General features: G+C 34.6%; 2 protein-coding genes across 3 annotated transcripts in view; one reads left to right on the top strand and one right to left on the bottom strand.

Annotated features, from left to right (window-relative positions):
* Positions 1-6: 6 nt before the first annotated feature.
* Positions 7-2,218, bottom strand: WDR79 (Telomerase Cajal body protein 1 homolog). Of its 2 annotated transcripts, none has more exons than XM_018537251.1 (5): positions 2,109-2,218; positions 1,071-1,705; positions 747-979; positions 416-649; positions 7-337 (listed from the first exon to the last, which is right to left on the bottom strand). In XM_018537251.1, the coding sequence occupies exons 1-5, from the start codon at positions 2,112-2,114 to the stop codon at positions 105-107; spliced, it is 1,341 nt and encodes a 446-aa protein (XP_018392753.1). In that variant the 5' UTR covers positions 2,115-2,218; the 3' UTR covers positions 7-104. The 2 variants fall into 2 exon arrangements, with proteins under 2 accessions (XP_018392753.1, XP_018392756.1); XM_018537254.1 differs by lacking the exon at positions 2,109-2,218 and adding an exon at positions 1,916-1,937.
* A 2,726-nt stretch (positions 2,219-4,944) lies between these two features.
* Positions 4,945-27,981, top strand: part of if (integrin subunit alpha inflated) — an 83,455-nt gene continuing 60,418 nt past the window's right edge. The window contains exons 1-2 of the mRNA XM_018537596.1: positions 4,945-5,469; positions 27,077-27,198. Of these exons, the coding sequence (XP_018393098.1) occupies positions 5,285-5,469; positions 27,077-27,198 (307 nt within the window). The 5' untranslated portion in view covers positions 4,945-5,284. The remainder of the gene's footprint in view (positions 5,470-27,076; positions 27,199-27,981) is intronic.

Raw genomic sequence — 27,981 nt, 5'->3', positions numbered from 1 at the left:
GCTGCACATCATCTGAAATGTTCAGATTTGTTTTTGTTTTATTCAAAAACTATATATATGGTTAATAATTACATGTATAAATAAAAAATTATTTAAAGCTATATTCATGAAGAAGTCCACCATAATCTCACGCTATTATCCCTATTCTTGCTTTCAATTTGTTTCTCATATTGTCTCTGTCCAGAACTGGTTGCTATTATAGGTAAATTTTTATGTAAGCTTACTCCGTTTATGCAGTCTTTGGATAATCTTATTTTATATTTTGGATTCAAATTCTCTTCATCGTAATTTGTAATTTCTGGTAATTCCCATACAATGATATTTCCATCAACACTACCTATGGAATATATAACATTAATAATGAGATATATTACATTATACTATATATTTATCATTTTATATTTTTTAAACTGACCAGAGATTATTTGTTTACTATCAGGTGTAATAGCAAACTGTATTCTTTGATTAGTGTCTGATTGCCTTCCTTCAAGAGAATAAAGAATATTTCCAGGATTACGGAGATCCCAACATAGAAATTCACTATTTTTCCGAACAACGGAGTATAACTTCATTCCGCAAGAACTAAATTCAATTTGTGTTACACCACTTTCAGTTTTAAAAGTGCATAATGGCCCGTCTTTATACAAACCTTCATATATATATGTATAAAAAATTACAACTTTTTTAACAAACATACAAGATCAAAAATTCTATATATTTAAATAAATCTTATCACAGATACATACCGATACATTTAGAATATGTACCAAAGGCAACTAAGCCTGGCATGATTGGATTTTCACGGATACATGAAACCAATCCAATCATATTTGGAAACTCATGTTTAAAGTAAATATCGCTTATTTGACGTCCAGGATGATCCGTATCAAAAGTTCTCACAATGTTCTTGAAGCCACACCATATTTGCTTCCCTGAATCTACAAATTGAACACTAATAGATGCTTCTACTTCATCAACTCTAAAAAAAGATATACCTTTTTAAAATTTTTTTAAATATTCTTGTCAAGTTGTATTGAAAACTCAAGTAAGTAAATGTTACTATTACTAACTGATTATAAGCTCGATATGTTGCACGTAATTCTCCTGTAAATGCATCCCACAAATGAATAGGGCTCTCTCTACTGGTACTAAGAAAACAACATGTTGTAGGTTCCCATGAATTCATAAAGGGATACCAGCATGTGTCATATATGAGGCCACCTTCTTTAATAGTCAAAGCAGATGTAAAATTGGTCTGTACAAAGTCAGATGGAATTTGACCAGAGTACAATTCTCTAGGAAGCTCATAAAGACGTATCCTAAAGTCTTCCGATGGTACAAGCAAGCATGTTCCATCTGGGGACCATTGACAACCTTTTGTAAAATTCTCAGTAGACTCGTATTCCTTAGTTGCTACACATAACATCTTCGGTACTTTTGACCAGATATAATTATAAATGCAAGGAGACTCTGCTGTATCAGCATCTTCTAAATTTAAATTTTTTAGGATATTTACAGCTTCATTGCTTGGCTCTATGACATTTACAGCTTCATTGCTTGACTCTGTAATATTTACAGCTTCATTGCTTGGCTCTGTAAAATTTACAGCTTCATTGCTTGGCTCGGTGACATTTACAGCTTCATTGTTTGTTTGTTCCATTATTGCAAGATTTGCAATTGATTTTGGTAATATATCACACATTACCTATAATTTAAATAATCATTATTATTATGTAATTTGTTTAGTTGCTAAAGTGATCCAAATTGAGAATATTACAAATCGATATAAAGTTCTAAATTTACTAAACAAAATAAAAATTCCTTTTACAGAATTAAAGTAGATGCAAAATTGAGAAGTGCTGCAATAGACTACTAAAAATACTAAAAAACTAATTTAAAACATTTAAAAACTTACATTCTATCAACTTGTATATTTGTCACCTAATGATTTCTTTAATAGTACATGTTTCCTTGATACAAAAGTTTTATAGTTTGTATGGACAAAACAACAATTTAACATCTAGCATTTTAACACCGACATGGACAAACAATACTGATTTTACGAAACTATGATTAAAAGCTTAAAAAGAAAGATGTATATTAATCACCTCCATTGTTCACTTAGTTAACTATACAAAAACACAGATCTTTTCTCGAAAATTTCCGTTTACACATAACTGTTTATACAAGGATTTCAGCACGTGTATGTACAAGTACTTCGTTTATTAAACCATCAAAATGTCTCTCGTATAACGATAGCTTGCAAATAATCTATATAAATTCATGAGAATTTATCAGGTTATGCAAAAGAGCAAGAAGAAAATGAGAAAACAGATTTTAAATTTCTTTGACGGCTAGTCCTATATCATTAATTTAGGTTAGGATAAATCACGTTTGCATTTTAGTTACAAAATAATACGTTTGGCGCGTTGCGTTCGTTCGTTCATTGTGTAGTATCCCTAAAATATCGAGTCTGAAACAATCGTTAGACTATCTTTTCATTGGTTCATATACATAAATCCTTAAAATGGCAGTACCAATCAAAGTGTAGCATATATTCAAAGAATATACATAGATTAACATCAGAAATATAATGAAACGTATTTTAAATATAAATCTTTTTACGTTAATACATTTTACGAGTAATACCCGTACCAATATAGTTTAATTTTAATTTCAATTCCAATTCTTCATTTTTTTCTAAAAATTAGAAAAAGATGAAGAATATGAGTTAAACCACATTAAACCACACTTATCACCCGAGTACCTCGTCTTATCCTTGTTTAACATTGAATGAACAACAAGGATAAGATGATACTCGGGAAAACCTGAGTGATATTTTCGAACGTAGCCATGGAAGTGTTCGGAATGGATTCCGATCGGAATTATTTACCCAATATCCAAAAAATCAAAATTTTTGATTCAGTAATAATTATATGAATCCATTTGTATCTATTTTAATTTCTTGAGAATTGAAATACTAGATAGAAATGGATTCATGTAGTCATTGCCGAATTCGGATACTGGGTAATAATTCCAGTTAATACCTCTCTTTCGGTTTCCTTTTTGTTTTTTTGCCATTGTGTTGCGGTACCTCGTCGAAGAAACGTCTTTTAAAATATTCTGTTAATTCTTTGCAAATTGCTCCATTCGAATCTCATAATATTTCTTCATTTAACAAGGTATTATATTATTATTTTTATTATCTGTTTTTTGCGACGACAGTTTAACTTTATTATAATTTTATTTTATACTTCGATACGTTTTATATAATATTTGGTAATTGTCGCACCGTCTTAATCATTGTGACATTTTTGACTACTCAACTAATTTTAAATAATGGACAACCTTAAATTGACTTTGATGTTTATGATAATTGACTACAATTTTGCAATCATCCTAACGAATAACACAATTTTTAAGACTTTTCGAATCATTTGTAAAAACTAAATATTTTAATTTCTGTTAAATTTTCTTTAAGAATTTGTTAACATTGAGATAATGACCCGATCGGTGTCGAAACGTTTGTTATGTTATGTGTTTATTTTTCATTAATTTATATATATCTTCTTTGTTCTTTTTAACTGTAATATTTTTATTTCGGCTCATTGTCCGTGAAATTATATTAATTTTTAATTATTATTGTCAAGTCTTCTCTTAATGTTATTATTAATTATTCCTTAGATTCCTATTATGTTGTTTAGGAAAAAAGGAATAATTCTGATCAGAATCCATTCCGAACATTTCCATAATAAAGTGCCCAAAGGTAAAGTAAAATAAATACATTAGTAGAAACTGACATAATTTGTTTAGATCACATGCGCGAAATTATTGTATTTATTAAAAAATATAAATTAGACAATATATGAATTAGGCTATTTAAATGAATTAGACTGAAGAACAGATTTGAATGCGCTTATCGGAGATAAATGTTATAAGAACAGTGTTTTCCGTTATCTAGATAAAATTATCTAGGTAATCATATTTAGAGAAAGAAATGTCTTTATTAATCTAGACAAAGAAATGTCTTTATCTTATCTTAATCTAGATAAAAATAAGATAAAGATATTTCTTCATCTAGATGATTATGTAGATAATTTTTTATGAACATATTATTTCTATCAGAACATATTATTCCTACACTTACAGATAAGAGAATTAAAAATATCATGAAATTTAATGTATTTTTAAGTTATACAAATATATTTTATTTAATTTCATGATATTACATTAAATTAATGTATTTGTAATTGAAAAGTGTATTTACGTAATAAGTGTTTATGTACATAAAATTTAATATAGTACTTTACATAAAATTTTGTGAAAGTTAATATATTTTTCACAAAATTTCATATAGATTTACATGAAATTTAAGTAATTACAAGAAATTAAGTATAAGTGTTAATTTTCAATTAAACCATTTATTACTTTTTAGTTACTTTATAATTATAAGCTTCCGTTTTACATACAATGTTACTTAAATTCATTACGAAATTTCTAAAAGTGTATATATTTTACATAAATATATGCAATTTCGATTCTTCAATAATTTTTTGTTATTAAAATATCTTGAATTTTATTATCACTCGAATCATTGCGATTGTCTATATGATGGCTGTAAAGTACACCACGGATATATCGAAATATTCGAAATACAATAGAATTCTATTCTGAATCGTCATAATAGATTGTCTTAAACAAGAACATAAATTTCTTTTTTTTTTTTTTCAAAATCGCCATAATCGTTATACGACCGTTGCAATACGGAAAATCGGTCAGCGATTGATACAGTAGCGCGACGACGCTTATCGCAGACGACGTCGCGACGCACGTTGGCTAAGATCAGCGGGCAGCACCGCGCCGTGGGTGGGAGTCTCTTCGGCCCTCGAGTGAGCGAAGACTACCCAAAAGAGTCGTGCTCCACTCAGTCTATCCGCGGGCGTCCGTCAAGCAGACTTCTCCGGCTCTCTTTCTCCCTCCCTTCCTCCTTACCCTTCCTCGTCGTCGGTCTCTCGAGGGCCTCGTGGAAGACACATGTCGTCGGCTGGTGGTGCAGCTGCTACCGGCTAACTCGCGTAACCGTACGCAGTTAACGTTAATTCAAGACGTTCTCCTAGTTCGATACCACGTCGTGTCGCGTTGTTGCCCTCGCTCTTTGCTTATTATTACTAATTCTTTTCGTGCCCTCGTCTTTCGCGCGATCGGTTCTCATATATGAAAGTGACTCGACACAGTGACAGAGTGCTCGTAGTGCGGCCAGTGACACGCCAGACCAGAGGACAGGATGTCGTCGACGAGGCTTCTCTGGGCGAGTCTCCTCGTCGGGCTCGCGATCGTCGGTTCGCCAACCTGGCACGTCGCCGACGGCTTCAACGTCGAGACGAAACATTATGCGGTGTATCGTATGGAGGAGAGATCTATGTTTGGGTTTGCTGTGTCGACGTATCGTGACAGATACGCCCGCGGATGGTGAGGCTCTTTTTTTTCTTCATCGTGATGAAGATCTCTGAGAAACGAGTGCTTTCCAGCAAGAGAAACACAGTGTAACGCAGTGATTATTTTATCTTTGTTTAACGTTGGTAAACAAGAAGGATAATAATTCATTGTGTTACACTGTGTCATCTATGTCTCTTGCCGGAAAGCACTTAAGATGAAATAATAATTCAAAATCGGCGAAATGAAACGATATAACACGCGTTGTCTAATATTAAATCAATTAAACCATTTTGATTTGTCGTCATTAAATGTACGATATCGTGACAAGAAAAATCTGAAAATATAAATAATAATCAAAATTAAAATCCTGATCGTAAAAGAGGGTACCGTCGAATGTCAATGCGTCACGGAGTAAATCTTAATAACTTATTCGTCACTTTGGAAGAGGCGTAGCATAATTCGATGACACACGGAATATATCTTAGAAAATGGAGCACTGTGTTGTATTGTCATATCTATGCACTTATATACTCTCTATACTACATATATAAATACTCATATCACTAAATAATCACTAAGTAATCATATCTTAGAATACCCCTCCTCCTCTCCATTAAAATTTGAATATTAAATACGAAAACGCTCTCTCTCTCTGTATATATACATATATATATTGTATATATATATGTATATAAATATAATGTATAATGTATTAAAACTATGCAAGACGTGAAGCAATGCGGAGAGACTGATGTTATAACGCAATTGGAAAGTGAATTCAGTTATAATTATTATAGTTTAATTTTTTATATATTTTTGAGAGTCATAAAATTTTTACATAAGTAAATACTGTATAAATGGAACTGATGCAATACAATTAGACGGATGTTTTCCTTAATAGGTAAATGTTCAACTTGTCAGGTGTTTGACTCATCGCTTGGTTACACATACGATTGACTCACTCGCGAAATAGGAAATATTAGACGTTTTAAAGTATCATGTGGTTCTCTCATCTCAAATTTTACCTGCATCATCACGTTGATAAAAGTCATTTACGGTAGTATTTTATCGTTTCCAAAAACGTATACTTCTCGCAAATAAACATCATAAAACTAATCGTCTGAGCAGTGTGTTATTATTTCGACGATTTCTTTCAGTGTTGTCCAGATATTAAAAATTTGGGTTTTACATACGCACTGTTATACACGGCACTGAAAACGTATGTTTGTATTTGGATAACAATAAAACTACCAGTGGCGTAATGCACAACATTTGTAACATCTGAATAATTTGAAGAATAATTTGATCGATATGATACTGCACTGTCGTTATAATTAGTTTTGTAACTAAACATTTCTTGCGAAAAGTGTAGATGTTTTTTTGGGAAAGTTAAAATATTATGATTTTATCAACATGATATAAATGATTCAAGATGAGTCGCTCGGTAATTAAAAACGTTGAATATTTCCTATTAGTTTCGTGACTACATATATTTATTTACGAATAAAAAATATTAAAATTTGTTTTCACGTTACTTTCACGACTTTAAGAGAGTTTTACGATAGCAGCGTTTCAGTGTTGCTCTTGCATTCCTTGTTACAAAATAAATGTCGTTAGTCGTTGCAAGTCAGAACGGCGGTCTGATCTTCCGTTCGAAATATCATCCGGTGAGATGAGGATTTCCATCTCGTGTTACATCTTGGGTTTTAATAACCAACGATAATCCTCCGTCCATCATCGATAAGTACTCTCCGGGGACGTTTGCAGGGACGGTTACAACCCCTAGAGAAGCGTTATGATATTCTCTTCCCGTCGCAATCTGACGCGCGAACGGTGAACGTGCTCGTTCTCGAATTTCGTGACTCACGCTCGCGACGGGCTACGAATAAACGTTTCTGCTCCTTCGGCTCCCGCACGTCGTCAGTTGGCGACGATTATAAATAATATCGACGAAACGGGAAAACGCGGCTAATAGCGCCGCCCGCATCGTCATATTCACGGGAAAATCGACGTCAGTGCCAATGACGACACAATGGAACGTTGCATCAAAGACCGCCTGCCTGCGGCTTGCGACCGATTAGCGATCAACCGTGAAATGGGCACGCTTACATTCCCACAGCATAGTATTATTCAGTGATAGAAAAAAATGATTTCCAAATCTAAGACTATTAATCCACAGAAATGAGATAAATTCATTAAACTTAATTTTCCTTTTGTGTGAATAATTATCTGGATTATTTATTTTTGTAAATAGAATGATTAGTTACGTATTGTATGTTATTAGTTTTATAAATGAAATGATTAACTACACGTATGTTATTAATTGTTCTACAATTTATTAGTATTTGAAATTATAAATTTACTCTATATTTAAAAGAAGGTATGAATTTTCAATCGGTAAAAAATTGACGACAATCTTATCTTTCTGCTGCTATAATCATTCTAAGGCACGTAATGTATTATAGAATTATTCGGAATAGATTCCGATTGGAATTGTTCAGTTATTCCTTAGATTTCTATAGTATTTTTAAGGAAAATAAGATAATTTTGATCGACATCTATTGTATGATAAATCTATGGTATGTCCAAGTAAAGTTACCATACTTGAATCACAAAAGAAGAATGCATATGTATATCTATATGTATACTTAAAAAAATTATCTAGGAGAAAGGAAAAATTATTAGACGAAAGGAGGGGGTATAATTTTGTATACATTATATGTAGGTATTTAATAAAATGGAATTTTTGGAACATAATCCACATATTTTTGTTGACAATTTTTATCAACACTATTATATAAATGTAAAATTTTAATTAATGACCAGATGTTTTATGACTTTAAAAAAATATTATAAATTGTACTCCTATAAAAGTACTTAACCGTATATCCAGGTGATTATACTTTCTGATCGAAAACTCAGATTAGTATGTATATTTAGTCAGTCTATTTCCGCACACTGAAAAAAAGGTTGGCTGAATATGAGTAACTCATTTTTACGCAGATATACGTACCTCATGAATCGTTACTGTTTCTGAAGGGATAAGGAAAGTGTTTATATTAAAATGTTATTTGACAAATGACGAAACGGCATGTCACTTTTGCAACAAGGAGGGGAAACGTTGGTGTGAGGTAAACCGCGCAGGAAGTCCGGATTACGTACGAGGCCTTACGGGAGAGGTTTCTCTCGTGGGCGCTTATATTTAGGCCAGCTTGGTGCAAGCTTTACGAGCGCTCGCGTTCGCGCGCTCGTTAATTCCACCGTTCATAGGGATTAAAGCTCGATTGCCATCAATCCTCGGAATAGAACATGGGACCCTCACTTGTACGCCCACCTTCCTCGATCGTTCGGCGCGATCGATTTCCGTCGCGCGCGGTCACCCGATATCGCGAGTTTTTAACTCGAGATCTAAAATTACGGACGCGTCTCCCTTATATACACTTTGCAGAAACTGAGAGCGAGAGAGCCACGATTGGATCGAGACGAATTTGAATTTTGTTCCCGTTTATCCATTCGCATCATCGTATACAAAAAAAAAGTCATAGATTCTTCTCTTTTATTTTTCATGTTTTTCATGCAAAGTCAACCAGACATTTGGGAGACTGAAAAAAATACTAAATTTTAATAAATATTTATTTAAATATTGTATTATATATTAACTAAATATATTTCCTAAATATAAACGTATATTTATATGTTTTGCATAAGAACCGTTAATGTTTAACGATTTAATTATTTTTTATTGAATAAATATTTATTTACTATAAATAACTGTTTAGTCAGTACTATAAAAAAACATATATTAAGATAAAAAAATTTTTCTTTAATATAATGTATCTATCCAGAAAGCATGTTGTACCTAGGGATATATATTGAGTAAATTTCTGGTTGAAAATTAATGAACTAGAAGATTACGTCAATCAGAATTATCTCTGGTATCTCTTGAATTATAATAGATTCAAATAGAAAATTCTGATTCATTTATTTTTAACCAGAATTCCCATTAATGCAATCAGAATCTTTTCCTAATGCACTAATTACTTTTTAGCAATAACGAAACTTTTTAATATTGGCTGCTCAGTTATATTATTTTTCCAATTTTACTTATCTATATTATTTTTTAACTAAAATACATATATAAGTATATAACTGAGATATCGACAAAAATCTTGTTAGTGTTAAAAGAATAATTTGTGTATCCCAATATACAACAAGTACTAATCTTTCCTACGTGAATCTGTAGGAACGCGGTTCAGTTTACGTTTACAATGTTCGAGCTTGTTTTTTGTTTAACATTTGATAAACAACAAGGATGAAATGATAAATAGGTGCGACGATCTGATGAGGTACGATCGATTCGTCTATGAGGAGACACTTCGTGATGCAGAACGTCTCTTAAGTTGCGTTAGGTCACTGAAGTGACTGCGTGTTGCGTAGGCCGTTCGTCACACCCGTACCGCTCCGATTAATATCTTTGTAATCTGCGCGTTCGATCTATTACGATCCGCTACGTGAGGACCTTTCCATGGGTTTTCTAAATGACTTGAGCGAACGTGCTTTGCTTCAACAATATCCGGACGAATTTTAAAATTTGTGACTTCCTTCGATCGCTAACGTTAGCGAACGGTGTATCTGAGAGGTACGTGATACACGGACGAAGAAGTAAGCGCGAACTCGGAGGGAATCTTGTTTCGGGAGGGAGAACTGAATTGAGATCCCCGGCCTCCCGTTGCGGTCTCATGCATACGATTGGGAGCAGCGTGCGTCTCGTATCCGATGCCTGCGCACCTAATATCTACGAGCGCTCTAAAGTACGCACAATGTGCCATTACCACCGGCGACGGTAATCTCCTCCATATATCTATCCGGTCGTACATATATTCATGCATAATCCCGGTCTCGTTTACCATTCATAAAAAAAATGTAATGCGATTACAATCGCGCTCGCGTACAGCGCGCGAACATACGATGCCGGCGCTGCAGCCGTGTGTAAATCTTGCAGAAAATTGAAACTCGTGGATACAAACACCGTGTGCGATCTGCGTAAAAATCGCCGCTAATCCCTTTTATCACAATCAAGTTGAGCGTATAATAATTTTATATACGCGCTCGTTAATTCTCCGCGCTCTTCGGAGCTGAAGGACTCTCGAAATCGTTTGTTGATTTATCGGCGCTTAAATTTAATATGCCTGCGCAATTTCGCTCGGGGCATGATGCATCTCGAAGACAATCACGAGATAGCTCGCCGAGAGTAAGGTGTATAAATGTCAGCGTATAGCAAGAACACGTATTGCGTGATTCATTGCGCGATCGCATCGTGTCTTTAAGAGGCGAATTCAGTCACGACCGCGTGTAAGAGGAACAAATGGGAAGATCGAGTCACGCTCGTCGTCTCCCGGGCGTATCGATGACTCGTCCATTTCCCGAATTTGCCGATCGTATACGCGGAAACCTACCGAGTCGTGTACTAAATATAGAAATTATTTCACGACGCGAAGTCACGGCGGAGCGAATGTCGATAAGCGGGAGTCGTGAGTGTTCAAGGCAAAATGTCAGGAATGGCGATATCGGCCGCAGTTTCCAGCATCGCTTATTACCAATCGAATTAACGCCTCGGGGAATAGAAGGTTACTCCAATTATTATTATACAACAAGGTTGCGTGATTATTATAAATTAATTGTATATAATTAACTCAAAGTAGAACTAAATTGCATTTCCTGGGTAAACTAGTATATCTACTTGATTAGAATATACGAATACCAATAAAAAACGTTTTAATAAAACAGACCATTATACAGAACGATAAATGAATTGCGATGCTTTTAGAGAATACAAAATAATTTTTTACTAACTGATGCATAAATAAAGAAAGAAAATAGCAAATAAAATATATGTTGGCCTAATTAAATATTTAAATTGATTTTTTTTCCACAGACTTTTAAAGAAATTATTTAATTCTAAATATATACTTTTTAAATATTATGAGGATATATTATGCAATGTAAATAAGACTAACAATTGATTTCCAAAAACCTAAAGAAGAATACATTAGTGTTCAAACGAATGCTTTGTTCACTCGATGCTATTCTTGAAATATCTCAATATGTGATCGCCGATCGACCTTACTGCTAAAGGCATCGCAAGTGCATATCAGCGATGACGTTGAAATGCATGTAAATGATTTCATGACACAACGTCTCGTGAGCAAAGTAAACATGCTGATAATCGCTATTCAAAACGACGTAACAGAATTAATGCTATCCAATGCCATTGTTCGGTTCGTTGATTGAAATCGCTAATTGACACGCGTCAAAACACATAAATAATAACAGAACAAAGATATTGCTGGACCATTTCTTTGGAGAAAGAAATTGACTTTCCTTTGTAAGCTTTTACCATGCAAAACGCTTCGCACTGATATTCCGGGAAGCGCAGTCTTATCATCGGCCGCTTCCACGTGATAAGCACACGGCATGATTAACGACGAATCGCAGCAAGCTTTATTTAAGTGTAAGACGATGTTGTATATGCCAGAAAGTTAGATATTGTAAAAAACAAAAGTACACGTTAGATATTATAATATTAAAGAGGAAATATTATAAATATTATAACGCGTTTTTCCTAATGATCTCTGAGAGAAGACAGTTGTTGTATGATGAGATATATCGTCGCATTGATAGAATAATGATGCAAGTAAAAAATTAGCATTAGGATTGCAGTGTTTAAATTTTAAAAATTTATGAGGGTGCATTTACAGAAAAAGCAATTTTACAACTGTTGTAAAATTCTTTAACATGATTGGTGTTGCTCTTAGTTCCTCACTGGATTTAAATGCATAAACTAATTGAATTAAAGAATTTTATAACTAAGGTGGGGGGGGGGGGAGGCTTTCTCTGCTGAATACAGTTATTACTTAAAAAAGTACGTATAATTTTATATAATTAAAAAAGCATAATTTGGAAAGTTAATAAAGTTATATATATAATTCATTATTCTAATTAAAACGTTTTATTTCATGAATTTCAAAAATGCTCTATTAAAAAGTTGCTAATTTTGAGATGACTTTAAGATCACTTTTATCAATGCAGCGATATAATACATGAATATTATCTTTTATTTTATTACGTATAAGCTTATATTTTCTACAATTTTACAATAACAGCAATCAACGTTTTTCTTTCTCAATGTTGACTTCCAATCCCTCGTATGCGTCACAGGTCGGTTCATTCAACGTGCGTTGTTCGCGCATGGCGTTACGTTCGTCCGCATAAAAAGTGCGGTGCTTACGACGCGTGTCGAGACAGAAGAGGAAATGAGGATTCAATTTCCTCGTCACTTCCGGCTGGGAGAAATAAAAGTAAAGACTGATCGAACTGAGCGTCACATGATCATCGCCATGTTTTTTCCACATTTCTCTCGATTAATTAATTCGTGTTTATATCTTATCTAAACGCACGATTGTACATTTATAGCTGTAACTGATTGTCGCGAAAGTTTGCTGTTTGTGGCATAACGAAGTACTGTGGATGCACGTGATTGTGCGAGCATCTTTGGTCGTTGATTCTCGTAAATGGAGATTTTAAGGCGGCGCGCCGCGGCGGCTTACAAAGCGATCGTGGGTATCACTATCTCCTGGATGAATTATGGAACGCGCGGAATCTTCGTTATCGTAAAAACGCAGAATGGCGAAAGTGCATAAAAAACAGCCTGAGCGCTACGTATTCCATAAGACGTTATCGGTCTTTTGCACTGAAAAGAGTCTGAAAATAACTACTAAATGTTAAATAAAATAATTTTAATTAAATGTTCGCTTAACATAATAAAAAATATTATTTTCTTAATATTTAATAATTATTTTATTGCGTATTTTAATTTCATGTTTTAAATTATTACCAGACAGTTTTATATTATTATGTTTGGTAATATTTTCGAAATGTTTAGAAAAATATAATTTTATGTGAACTGAATATTTGATGATCGAAACTATTTTACTCAATATTTAGTAGTTATCAAATTTTTTTTCAGCACGCTATAGATCCCCGAAGAAGTAATATCAGGAGGGCAATCATATAACGCGCGTATACATATAATATTGGGTATGTTAAGTTAGCACCCCAACAATAGTACTCAGGAGTTCTGATTAGATTTCCCACTTCCTTTTAACGAGACGAAGAGTTCCCTATAGTTAATAACAAGAGTTCCGCTCAATAAACATTTTTTTTACATTTTTTAAAAATGGGGTGCTAACTTTTTATCAAATTTCGAGGTGCAATAGTTCTGAGCGGCTTAATAGCTTCAATTTGCGATTGCCTAGAGTTCCTGATATGTAAAAAAATTTTCCAATATTAAAAAAAAATTACAAATTTTTGAAAAATTAATTTTTAGATACAATAGTTCTGATGATAATTCCTGCTTCTTTTTGACGATACGAAGAGTTCTTTATGATTTTTAATGATATATGCACTTAATAATCATTTTTTAATAATTTTTTTAAAATGGGGTGCTAACTTTTTAACGAAATTCAAGGTCGCATAGTTCTGATCAGCTTAACAGGACTATTTTGTGAATACCTAGAGTTCTTGATACATAAAAAACATTTTTGAAATATAATAAAGTTTTAAAAAAATAGTGGAAATCTTTGAAAATTTTTTTGAGAGTACCGAGTAGTTCTGAGTAGCGTTTCTTATAGTACTCGACGAGTTCTATCGAAAACTGTAAGGTGAAGAAGCGATTGGACCAACGGTTTGCAAGATACAGCGACATTTGTCGGAAGATCAACAATTCTTAGAGTGAGTATATCTCGGAAACCGTTGGTCCAATCGCTTTGAGCCCTGATACTTTTCGACAGAACTCGCCGAGAACTGTCCAGAACTCCGATCAGAACTACTCGGTACTCTCAAAAAATTTTTCAAAGATTTTTACTATTTTAAAAAAATTTTATTATTCTTCAAAAATGTTTTTTATGTATCAAGAACTCTAGGTATTCACAAAATAGTCCTGTTAAGCTGATCAGAACTATGCGACCTTGAATTTCGTTAAAAAGTTAGCACCCCATTTTAAAAAAATTATTAAAAAATGATTATTAAGTGCATATATCATTAAAAATCATAGAGAACTCTTCGTATCGTCAAAAAGAAGCAGGAATTATCATCAGAACTATTGTATCTAAAAATTAATTTTTCAAAAATTTGTAATTTTTTTTTTAATATTGGAAAATTTTTTTACATATCAGGAACTCTAAGCAATCGCAAATTGAAGCTATTAAGCTGCTCAGAACTATTCCACCTCGAAATTCGATAAAAAGTTAACACCTCATTTTTAAAAGTGTAAAAAAAATGTTTATTGAGCGGAACTCTTGTTATTAACTATAGGGAACTCTTCGTCTCGTCAAAAGGAAGTGGGAACTCTAATCAGAACTTCTGAGTACTATAGTTGGGGTGCTAACTTAACATACTATTGTATTTATTATATATATCACTTTTAATTACATAATGTTTTGTCGATGGTAAATTTTTCGCATATTGCACATCTCATATTTTTATCGCAAAAAATTTATATATACATTTGTATATATGTAAATAGATAGGTAACAACTTGCGTATTTTAACTTTTACTGTCATCGTCTTTTCTTATTCACGGTTTATCTTATTTTACCCGACGCAAACGCATACCTACCTACCTACCACACCTTGGAACTGATTATTAATAATTTACAATAAACGTCATTACGTCAAACATAGATACAAATTGACGATAGATGAAAATGACCATTCTTCAATATTCCATGACTGGACAGAAGAATTTGAAAGTATAAATTTTATGTCTCAACATTTTCTTTATCACTTGTTTTAATTTCATTAGGAAAGTAAACAAAATTATTTGGGAAATGATTTTCATGAGATCTTTTATACTCTCCACAACTATTGTTGCTTGCGACCGTCTCATTCCTTCCCACTGCGATATTACATTGAAAGGCGAGGATTCACTCGATGCCGCGAGGTCGTTGAATTCTTTTTTGCCTCCAAAAATTGGGACGGGCGGAAAAACGTGCGGACCGAAGAACACGATGGGAAGAGAGAGAAAGAGGCCGAGGAGAGGAAAAGAAGCAGAAGGTAATGATGATCGCGTGAGGCACGTGCCCAAAGCTCAGACCATGTCATTATGCAGACGAGAGCCGGCAGCCTCGGGGCCTGTTACCTTTACCTGTCTACACGCGCGCAACACGCATACATGCGTACGGGATACGAACGGTTATATCGCGATGGCACGCGAGGATCATCTCACCGTATCAACGCATTAAATTCGTAACCCCTCGACTTGAATATAGTTCCACGGACAGTATGGGGTGTCTTTCGTAAGGCGATATCTGGTCGTTGGTGGTAGATAATTCGAACTGGCTGGTCGGCTACGGTATGTTGGTGTTATGTTACGCTAAGAGAGAGTGATTCATGATTCAGTCGCAAATTGCAAAAATGACTACACTTGCGAATGTGTCACGTATAATAATTCACGATTAACGTAATGGATATGTGATTATACGAAATGAGTAGTATGCAATCTTTCTCGCTCAAGATATAACGCAGTCTTCGAGGTAGTCTTCAAATCACCGTAAACGTCAAATTTCTCATTATCCGAAAGAGATAAAGTTATCGTACACAAACAGGGGGAACGACACTTTAATTCTATAAGTAAATCACTTTGATCTTCGTCTCATGTATCGAAGAATTCATTTATTAACATATGTTACGGTAGTTCACTGAAAGAAAAGATTGACTGCTGTAGCAAATTAATAAATGGCAAAATAAATAAATGGTAAAATATGGCAGCATTTTTAATTGGTTACAGCAGCCAATTAAAATTTATTCTCAATCTTTCAGAGCTGAAGGCGAAATCAGGTTGCGAAATTCGATTATGGAGTTTATTAAAAATATATTAAATATACAACTGACGATTAAATTTTGTTGATTACATCTTGCAATTAGCTAGAGCGCCATTTTTCCGAGCGACAGTATATAGTATAAAACAATAGATGTTTATAATATTTCCGAAAACGAAAAATATGTTGTTTCCAAAAATTTTATACATACATAACTATCGAGAGTTTCTTTCTCGTCAGCATAAATGCAGATACGCATTACACTACACGCGCGGTCAGTTCTGCTCGCCATATGGTGCATCAACATGTCACTCCCTCGAAACAGCCGAAACTGCATTGTTCCTTGTAACTGCATTTGACATATGTTTCCTCTTCCACTAAAGTTCGTAAAGGAAATTCGTTGCGGTTTAGTCGACGGAAAAACAGTTCAATAGTTGATAGTACAATAGTTGTGCCATGCTTACATGTTTTGGTTCATTTATGAGTCTTCTTCAGAGACAATAACATAAGTAAAAATAAAAATAAAAAAGTTTTGTTTGTCATATTTTAGCATTTGCGTAAAGTTATCTACGCGTGACTCATAGTGCCCTTTTTTCTCCAAGTTTATATTTGAAGTTTATACAGGAATTTTTGTTATTTAGAATTATTATACGTAGTTGAGATAGTCTCATTTGAAAGAAAGATTTTTAGTTTCTTTAACAACTTTCTTGTCTTGTGGAGCTTAATTTTCACTTGAAAAGTACTATACCTATAGTTTAAGTAGATAGTATTTTTCTAAAATTTTTCAATTGAGGTTGTAAAATTTTTGATACTTTTTTTTCTTGATGCTGCTAGAAGTTTATTCTTTGATTATTTTATTTATTTAATTAAAAACAATCAATATTATAAACATTAATAATAATTTATCAAGTAATTTATCGATATTTGATACTGATTGCGTAAATGTTATAATTTTTGACTAATTATTCTTTATGAAAGATTAATTTACTTGCAATTTGTATATTCTGTCGACTTAGCATTTGACAAACGAGATAAACGATCTGGCAATCTCAGTAACATAGTGTAGTTACATAACCAATTGCGTTAACAATAGTGTCGCTTCGGTTAGAAGTAGGTCATTGTATCGTGACTTGAGATGAAGCGATGAATAACTATGTGTTAATTAATAAGATTAAAGCTTGATCTTAATTCGCTCCTCAGTCGTTTTATAATTGATCTGTGCATCACAAAATATGTCTGACACAGTTATCTGATTTGTCTTTTAATTTTCTGATATTTTGCGTATTATTTAAGACTCTGGAATGTGATTCATAAATATTGCACGGCGGAATTTGGAACACGAATCTTGATAACATTGGGAATAAAAAATGAGTGAGCACAACTGCTCGATAATGAGAATGCAAGACATGAATTGGCATTTTGTACATGCTCAAGTGTGACTAATGTAAGGAACCTTTCTTGTATTTCACAAGGTTTACCATTTGCACGGTCGGTTTGCAGCCACCGTTGCTTTTGTTACCTAAAGAAAACAAAAAATTCAGCGATTCATAAAAACATTCTGACATTTCGAAAATATTCGAGGTCTTTGTTACGTATTATTTTTATTGTATCTATGTAATTTGTATTGTAAAGTTTTTCTATATAATAAAAAATCTTGTTTTTTTCTTACTTTTATGTGATAAAACTCATCTCAAACATTTCAAAAAAAGTTTTTACAGTTATCTAATGAGATTATAAAGAATTAATACATTTTCGTGTAGGAACTAATATATTTACAGATATATTTTTTTCATATAAAAAATTAACATATGTATATTCATAAATATGAAAATATATATGAATGTATATTCGTTTCTTAGATTACAATAATATTTTATTTTATGATTCATAATATGTACGTAACCATATGATTATAGTATTATAAGGATTAAGCAATAAATGGACGAATTATATTTATAATTTATTGAGCACTTGATACAAGAGTTGCTTTAAGTAATGTGATAAATATAAATTACGGACATTTACTCTGCGCGATAATGGTTCGCAATCAAGATTGATCTGACTGTTATCGTGAGAAAAAACATACACTTTTCTGTTCTATGCGGTAAGAGAGAGAGAGAGAGAGAGAGAGAGAGAGAGAGAGATATGGCGTGTTTAACTTTAATGATTTTTTTTTTAATTTTAAAAGAGAAATGTGTTTGCCAAATGAGTTGAAATAACAAAAAAAATTAATAATTATATTTCTATTCGAGATTACACAGACGTAATAGGTCTTATAATTTTTTATTGTACGTACATTTTATATAGACAATTTTGCATCGTAAACAAGCGTGTCTTAAAAGAATGTCTTACAGATGTTTATATACGAATAAAATACGTGGCAAGCAAATTTTTTTCCTTTAAAGGAAGGCACGTAGACGAGATAAAACATGATGTTTATCGTGAGTCTGAAGTGACAAATTCGCGACGCCGAGAACCGGAGAGTGAAACCGTCACGATTGGCCGTGATCGTAGATTACATTACCGCGGAATTGCGGTACCATTACGCGGCTCACGCACACGCGCGATTTCGCTTTGAATGATGATTACAGGTTTACCCACAGCGAGGGCCGAATGGTGTTAGTGAGGAGGTGCTCCTTATAAAGTAGCGCCGGCTCGACATCGATATATACGCCTCCGTTCGTGTTACGTCATCGACTGATCGTGCGTATCCTCGACGCACGTTACGTACGACGTCTTTAAAGACCTTTACGCAATCGAGATTCGAAGAATTTTTCTCAAAGAAATAAATTTGTAATCAAGATTTTTTTTTTTTAACACGATGTATCTCGTGATTATCAATTTTCTTCCAAAATTTTTATTAAATTTTTTTCAAATTCTAGCTATATCTCTTTTGATAAAAAAAATCAACGTTATACGAAATATCTTGTTCCTAAGTTATGATACTGCAGCAATAAATGTTATGCAATATTTAATCAATGGGAAACTTATGAATGTTATTTCGAGAATTCAATAAGATATTACGGAGGTTTGTAGCTTAGTAAACTCGTTTAATGAAGTGGAAAATTATAATAAGCAGAAGATAGAAATCTAAAAATATTCATCAGAAGAGCTTAATTAAACATACATGTAACTAACGAATACCCGCAATGTAGGGATGCGTATTGCGCAGAGCGGAGTGAAATTTCACGCTGATCGGATACCGCGAGAGCTATGCCGATTTTTATTGTCCTCAGCAATAACATGGCACGCTGCATGTGCATATCGTACGAAAGGCGTATTCCGCCTGGTTTAAATTTCCTAGCACGTTGGCTCATTAACATATACGTTTGTTGGAGAAGCTAAACCGCGCGCGAGTTCGCTGAACCCTGTGCTTTAATCGACTTTAATTCAAAAGTCATAGATTTTCGATGCTGAAGTAAAATCAAAGGAAGAACAAAAACAGAAGGAATTACAAAAATATATATATATATGTATAATTAAATAAAAATTGAAACGATAAATTTTTTATAATCTTCTTTAATTGCGTGATTTCTTAATTGTATATGATTGGTTTAGTGTTTTATAAATTATTATTTCCAATTAATATGATAACAGATTTTTTTCGAACATATATGTTTTTTATTACTGTCAAGTCACGTTTTTATCAATCTTACTATATATATAATACTGTGTATATATATACATATCAAATGTGTATGTATAATATATATAATACTGCAGAAATTTAAAATTATTATTCTGTTCATGGCAGCAGTTTATTTCAGTAACTCTTCGTTTCCGTTTCTCATACGACTTGCTTGGCACTTGTTAGTGATTTGATTCGCTTATAGGTATGGGAAAGACATTATGTATTTAATGTCGGCATTTGATTCTTTCCTATAATCTTCTCATCAGTTCTATTCGCGGCTTTTAAGAAAATATGTAATATAGCAATTAATGAGTTATGTAAATTTTTATACGCGCGCGAATAGAATATAATAAAATTTTAATATGTGTGTGTATGTAGGAGAGAAATTAATACTGAGGAGAAAACGTTAATGATTTTAATAATAATAATAATCTGCATTTTTTACAGAGACGAGTTGTGTGTATATTTTCAAGAGTGATATTTAAGATGCTTTCTTTTGTGAAGAGGGCAAGGGATCTTAAGTGTTGCGTGATTTCCGGCTCGAAACCCGAGGTTGCATTACAATCGTCATTCTTTATGCCTGTACACGAGTCTCCATTTGGTTGTAATAGTTGTAACGGAAGTTAAAGCCAGTCAAACTCACGTTCGGTACGACGTAATATACTATATGTAATAGCACGTGGCTACATGAAAGAATGTTGTTTCATTCAAATCAGTATTGACAGAACAGTTTTATAACTATTAAAAGAACAAGGGATTGTTACATAAATCAGTTAGTTTACCATTAATTTAATTATTTTTGTTATTTATGCAACAATAAATTAAGTCAATCTTTCTAAAATTTCTGTCAATTTTACGCTGGCTTATCTACAAACTATAAATAATTCATTATTTATCACTCGTGTGTCTCTCTCTGTACGCATTCCTATAAATAATTCATCTGTCATCGCGGTGCGTAGAAAAATATTTTTGCGCGTGAAAAGAAATTCATGCGGGTAAAAGGGTTAAAGAGATTCACGCGAGACGTACACAGACATCCGACCTTTCGGAAAAGATAACTGTCTCTGGCGAACAATAACGTTATGAACAGAGCGGCATGACGATACCGATCTCCGGTGGTGTACCGGTAACTTTTAGCGCGATTTCACGCACGACGCCCTTATGGAAAGAAACGTGCATACGATGCTCGTCACACATTGCACGCACGGCGAGCGTGCATGCGTCCTCGTGAAGAACACAAAGCCAGAGAAGGGAGGGGGGGGGGGGGGGGAAAGAGAGAAAGATACTCTACGGAGATCAAAGCGCGAGATCTCACGTGGAAGGGACGGCGGCATTGAGCAATTCGCCAAGTACGGCGCGCCACGTCGGGATGGAGCCGTCCCGATTTTGCCAAATATGGGATTATACGAATGCGCACGTACACGCGTGTCCTGGCTGTTGTAATATAAGTCAATGCAACACGCGACGCTTGCCGATTGTGCGGACATGCAAGATGCAAGGAGCGCCGCGAGGTTCGAGTTACACCTGACAACAACGACGACCGAAGTCACTCTCTAATTCATGTGCGAATGGACGAGCGCTTAAAGGAGCCGCCGTGCGCGGCCTATGCAGATTTCAAACGTTCGCCAGGAAGCTTATGCAAAGTAGCCGATGCTACGTATATAGCACGTGCTGCGTCTCGGAAAACATTGAGCACGATACGGAGAGGTATCGAGTTACCTCACGACGCGATTTTTATTTGATCTGTTTACGCGATCGGTGCACTTGACACAATCAGTGATCGTCAACCAAAACCTAACAGGCTCTGCATAAAAAAAGAATTAACGACGAAATGCGCAGAATATTTCTATAGAGTTGTTGTCATCGCGTCGATCATTCAGGAAACTAAAGCTGCGCCGAAGACAGCGTTTCGTACTCTCGCACGATCGATTTTATTGAATAGCTCGCTCGTATATGTGTATACTTGAATAGACGTTCGCCGTTTTACGACCGAGGCCTTGAAAATCGCCAACTCGTCGAATTCCTGCTGCTAAAAAATATTTGCGTGACGATAAACACTGAAAGACCGCAGGTGCATAACGAGTCGGTCGCAGTTGCGAGACTATTTTCGACGTTGGTGATCTTGCGCATGGATTGATCGTAAAAGCTATGGTCTCACCATATTAGACTTTACTATAATAATAAAGATAATATAATATGATATAGATTTACTATAATAATATAGATTTTGATAAATGATGATTATCAAATTTACGTAATCATCGTAAGTATATGTCGTTATAGATTTATTTCGTTTTCTTCGATTAATAACATTTACTTGTCAAAGAAACATCCCTCAAGAAGAAAACAAAGTACTTAGTTCCTAATAAGCTCAAAATAATTTGCAGTTTAAGTCTATAGAGGGAATTATTAAAATTTAATCATCATAAATGCATTATTTCATTCTATTTTTTTTCTTTGATTAATAACAGTTTCTTGCCAAAAAAATATCAAGCCAAAATGAAATAGTTCCTGAAAAGCTTTAAATAGTTCGTATCAAGCCCATAGAAAAAAAACTATAAGTATATTAAAGTATAACCGTTTTATATTATTAGATTTATTTCGCTCTATTTTTTTTTATCGTTAATGTAGTTTCTTGTCGAAGAAATATCTCTCAAAAAGAAAATTAAGTAGTTCCTGAGAAGCTTAAAATAGATTGCATCAAATCCATGGAGAGAACCATACATATATTAGCATATGTGTATTTCCGTGCACGAAAAAGACTGCTAGATAAAAGACTATGACATCAAAATGACATTAAGAGCCAATGGATTCTGGGACTTTCTCTTCGATAGTCAGGTTGTTCGTGTAACCTGATTCGAGCGACAGGCCATCTCGAACGCCCACCTGATCGCACCTATTCGCATGATTTGCTTAACTCGAAGCCCACATACATGCTTCACCGATACTTCCGAATCGCGCTCACGAGAATCCCCGGCGACACCAGCCAGCGATATTATACGTACGTATCCTGCGGGACCGGTTCGCCCTTGCATTCCCGTTCACATGCATGCGTCACATATTGGTGGCCGTAGTTCCTCACGAATGCAAAAAAGTAGAGTGTAGGCGAGAGCTTGAAATCTCGTTAGGTTCAGCCCACGTTGTCCGTCGTTGAAGTAGCGCGAGTCTCCATCCATCGCATGTCAAAGTCATCATGTATGAACGCGTACCGAGTTTCACTCTCTGAATTTTGTGATAATGACATTACAATAATGATAATGCATTATGTTAATCTGAGAAAGAGAATATCACTGTAAATGTAAGTATAAACTTTGTTTAAATTATTACTAACTGATTATGTCAAAAGTTTTACAATAATAATTCAGCTTGATGAATATATAGAAATTGATAATCGCATTAAGATTGAATGGCAAATGAATAGATAGAGTTAATTATCTTTTAGTGACGTTTTAAGCACCTGCACTTGGTATGTCTTTATAATGTCTAAAAAAAATTGTCTGCGCCAGACAATCTGCGGTGTTCTTCTTCTATATAGTAATTACGGTATATTCTTTTTGTTCTTGCACAATGTATTATAGAAACGAGTTTTGTGGTCATTTCATTTCTTCGCGCACGGTCATTATTTATCGCCTCTAATTATTACTTCAATCTTACTTGACCGCAAACTCATTCAATTTAACGTTTGTATTATCTCGGCTACGCCTCGCGAAGGAGAATTCATTTCGATTATTTTGTTTGTTAATTATGATGACGCACGTGTTACGATAATTATGGTAGGAAGTAGGAACTGCCTTTTATCTTCGATTCTTAAGTGAATCTGTCAATCTAAAAATTATATAGCCGTTTATAAATTCCGCTAGCTTACCGTTATCGATATTGTGGCATGCGACTTCGACGGCACGTCAAGTATACGCTTATGAATCGCTTACATAAGCGGCATAATCGGCTCCTCTCTTTCCACGTGTGAGTATGTGTGGCGCTTACCTACGCACACTGCACCAATCATGCAACCCAGAAGCCGATGTATGCCAAGGTTGTTCCATAGGCAATAATATTTCCATGTGGTTTCGTGAGATGGAGACCTACGATACGGAATCTGTCTCGCATCGAGATTTCCGATAGTAAATAATAATACGCTTGAATAATTACCGTATGTAACATCCGAGTAACTTGGAAGATCTTATTATGCGAACGTTAAGTTGTGAGCTTAAACGTCGTTTAAATTATGATTGATCATCAAAGCCTATTCAAGTGCGGCCATAGGTCGAGCCTTAATAACACTAATTGCACGCGATATGGGATGGTGTAATCATTGACGATTGAATTTCCCGACGTAGATTAGAGTGATTAGACGAAGAACAATGGCCGAAGTTATCGGTTATCGTTTATTGAGCGCGTCTCGATGTTAATAGGCTTTAAATTAGCAGCGTTACCCAAAACTGGGTCAGTAGATCAGAGTTAAATTGTGCGAGTAGATAATTATTCATTCGACTCTTTTGAAGATGATAGCCTCGTCATCGTTCTATGATTTAAAGAATATACCACACGCCATTCTACTAATGCAATCGTTCTTGAATTAAATTTGATTAATTACTCACGTATAATTTAATAAGTGCAATTATTTATATATTTTTTATAATACGCAATACAAAAAAATAAATGTAATATAAATGAATATAGACTTAGAAATAGGCTATTTAGAAAACAGCAATATTTAGTCTGCAAAATTTTGTTTAGACGCTAATTGTAGATAAATGATATGGATGGGTTAAGAGATTTTTATAAACCAAATCCTTTCTTAGCATGAAAGTTAAAGTAAATAAATTTTTTTCTATTTACTTACAATATAATGTTACTGATATTTTAGAAAGGTAACACAAAGTACAATATGTCATTGTGATCTCGCCATATCGTGGTAGGTATATATCGACGAGATAATTTCCGTTTGCAGGAAAGAAAGCTTTTACCCCCCTTTCCTTGTCAAGCTAATGTTCCGGAATCAGCTAACGATACTAGATGATACTAGATGATAAAAGCCACATCATTTGTCACATTATTGTCATAAAGTAAACATAGCAATATCTGGAAAAGCTTTTCGCACTCGTACTATTTGTTAGGAAATGACGTGTGAAAAGGTTTTTAACTTTCTGAAAACTAATCTTCGATATATTTACTCATTCATTCCATTCGAAGCAGTTTCTCTTGGATCTTCAAGTTCTTTTTTTTTTTTTCTTTAAATACGCGCTTTGTACTCAATCTTTAGAAAACAACAAAAATCGAATTCGCAAAAACGAAGAATTATCGCTCGATAGAGGAAAACATTAACCAGAATAAACCATATGACAGATACACTTCATCCTATGCGTAAGTTGGATATTTTCCAACGCTAGTCGGAAATTAATTACCTAATCGATAGGTTAGGGTAATACCGAAATACGCTTTTCGGGCTTCGTGGTCGACACACCTTCCAGAGATAATTACATGATCGATTCTCTTACGTCATCCCATTTTCATATTGTCTGGGTGCGCTGATAATGACCGCGCGGTCACATCGTGCTCTTTTAAGGCTGTTCTACAATGTACATTATATATGTTTTCTATTCTTGCTGTTTGCTATTTTTTGTTGTCTTTTGCTTCCTATCCCGTTTTTTCGCTTTCTATATCGCCTGAGATAGACGTCAACGGACTTCGGAAGAAACGAGAAATACGCAAGAAATAATAATTATCAATAAAACGGACGTAAGGAGAGAAAAGAGCAAGAGGTAAAAGCAAGAAACAGGAAACAAAGAGTACATTGAAGAATAGGCTTAATTCTCGTCTCTCCGGACCGCGTTACGCCGGACTGACCCTCGAACCGACATGGCACATCGGACAATAAATTATCATACGGATAATAAATTAGACTTTGGAATAATTATTCTAACATCGTGGATACCACCGAATCCACAGGGAGAGGCGCTCGCGTAAAAAGGCGTCTTCCGTTCAATAACGGTAATGGCCAATTTGGCACGCAAAGCGGCGATCGTTAACATAATTGAAGGTGTCGGGGGGACGAGGGGGGGGCCTTCGTCGTTATTTCACCGCAGTTTTTTTTCTCGCGTTGGCCCGCACTTAATCGCATTATTTGACGTCCAGGGCGTTGCCGTTAAGATTAATTACGCGTAATAAAAGTTGTGTTAATAAAGCCATTTTCGCACAAAGGAGATCTTTTCGAGTAATTACGACACGTCGCATCGCAATGCTTTCCCCCCAGAAACGACTTAGAATTACAGTGCCTGCCATTTTATAGCTATACCATTCACGATTAATTTCTTATTGATATTTTATCGCCGCTTGAAAATGCATTAAGATTCGTTTGAAACAACGGCGGTCATTCCAATTAATTAGATAACATATCTTGTGATGAAAAGGTTACATGACAAAAGAAATTAATTTTCATTCTTGCGAGCGAATAATAAGTTGATATAGGTAATGGAAAGATAATGAAAAAAGAGAGAGAGAGTAAGGGAGATAAGGGAGAGAAAATTTAAAAAGGATCGATATAACGAGCGAAGCATCGAAGGGAAGCCTATTATAGTGATATGAGATTGCGGGGTCAGGAATAAGTCAGAGTGTAGTGCTTTCTCTATAAGAGAAGAAAGAAAATTATCGTGAAGCAAAATGGTATACGATCATCATGCGCGCGTTTTGATGGCTCTTCTCAAGTATAGTATTGCCTAGTTCAGAACGCATAATTGGCAGTTCTTGACATCTCAATAGACTCTGGCAGCTGTACCTGAGATTCTGACAGCAAAAGCTGCTCATCAAACACGATTCATCGTTTATCCATTAGTCGGACCTTGCTGCTAGATCTTACGCCATTGCTCAAAATAACCCACGACCACTGACCTCAAATCTCGGACGCACTGCACGTGCATCCGTTATCGAGAACTGTTTAAATCGATACAAGTGATAATATCGATGAAATCAATCTTGAACGCGATTGCTTTTACAAGACAATTCGCAATTGCAAATTGTGGCCTCAAAACGAACAAGCCTATATATTGGAGTTTAAATTGATGCTACATAAACGCGATGCTTTTTTGTTGGTATTCGATTATCGCTGATAACGTGTTACTTATTTTTCTTACAGGGCAATCGTGGGCGCACCAGAGGCTGAAACTGCACAAGTTGGCGTCTACCGAGGAGGCGCAGTCTATAAATGCGATATCGCAGCTGATGATAGATGCAATATAATCCATTTTGACGATAAAGGTAACGAGATCATAGACATTCGTTATCTTAATTTTGACAGACGACGCGTTAATGGCGCTTCAGCTGATTATAGTTCGTAGAGGCCTAATTCTCGATGATCATTAAAACCTCTTATCGAAGGATATAAAATTTAATTATATATATAATAATAGAATACATCGTTAACTCTTGCGCTTGATGAAAGCGTTGAATAAATTTTGTATAAGTATTATAATATAATATTTATGCGATTGCGAATAACATTTTTTTAAATGGAAAAGGAAAGATCACGCTTACTATTTTGAACTTTCCATACTCAAGGATACTACACGTCTAAGTCATTAAGTGCTAAAGCGGTACTAATTCGCGAATGACATGCGTATGGCACGCTTTTATCAGTGATTGGCAGGTGATCCCTTTGATTGAATAGTACAGAGTTAACATGCAATCATATATGTAAATATCGGTCGAGACAAGACCGAGTAGATGGAAGTAAATTTAGGAGCACGAGCTTTTTCACTCTGTCCACATTAATCTGGGACTAATTTAGATCGCCACGTCAACAGCGCCGGCGTTGAAACATTAATACATTCGCGGAGTAATGTAATGGCCTCGAGAGATTCCGCATGCTCGATCGTGTGTGACATAATTGGCGATCCATTGAGTAAGTAATTGAGCGTCGTGAATTCGAAACCACGGACTTTTTGGTGTTGCCTGCAGCTGAAGACATCGCTGATGACATTCCTCGAAGAATAAAAATAGATCAGTATGAACGATCGTCGGTCTGGAACGTTTGATCGATTC

This window comes from Cyphomyrmex costatus, unplaced genomic scaffold (genome assembly GCF_001594065.2).
Source record: "Cyphomyrmex costatus isolate MS0001 unplaced genomic scaffold, Ccosl1.0 scaffold100, whole genome shotgun sequence".
In the NCBI taxonomy this organism is placed as follows: Eukaryota; Metazoa; Arthropoda; class Insecta; order Hymenoptera; family Formicidae; genus Cyphomyrmex; species Cyphomyrmex costatus.
Note: the sequence above shows the minus strand (reverse complement) of the source record. Positions and strands in the feature narration are given on the sequence as shown.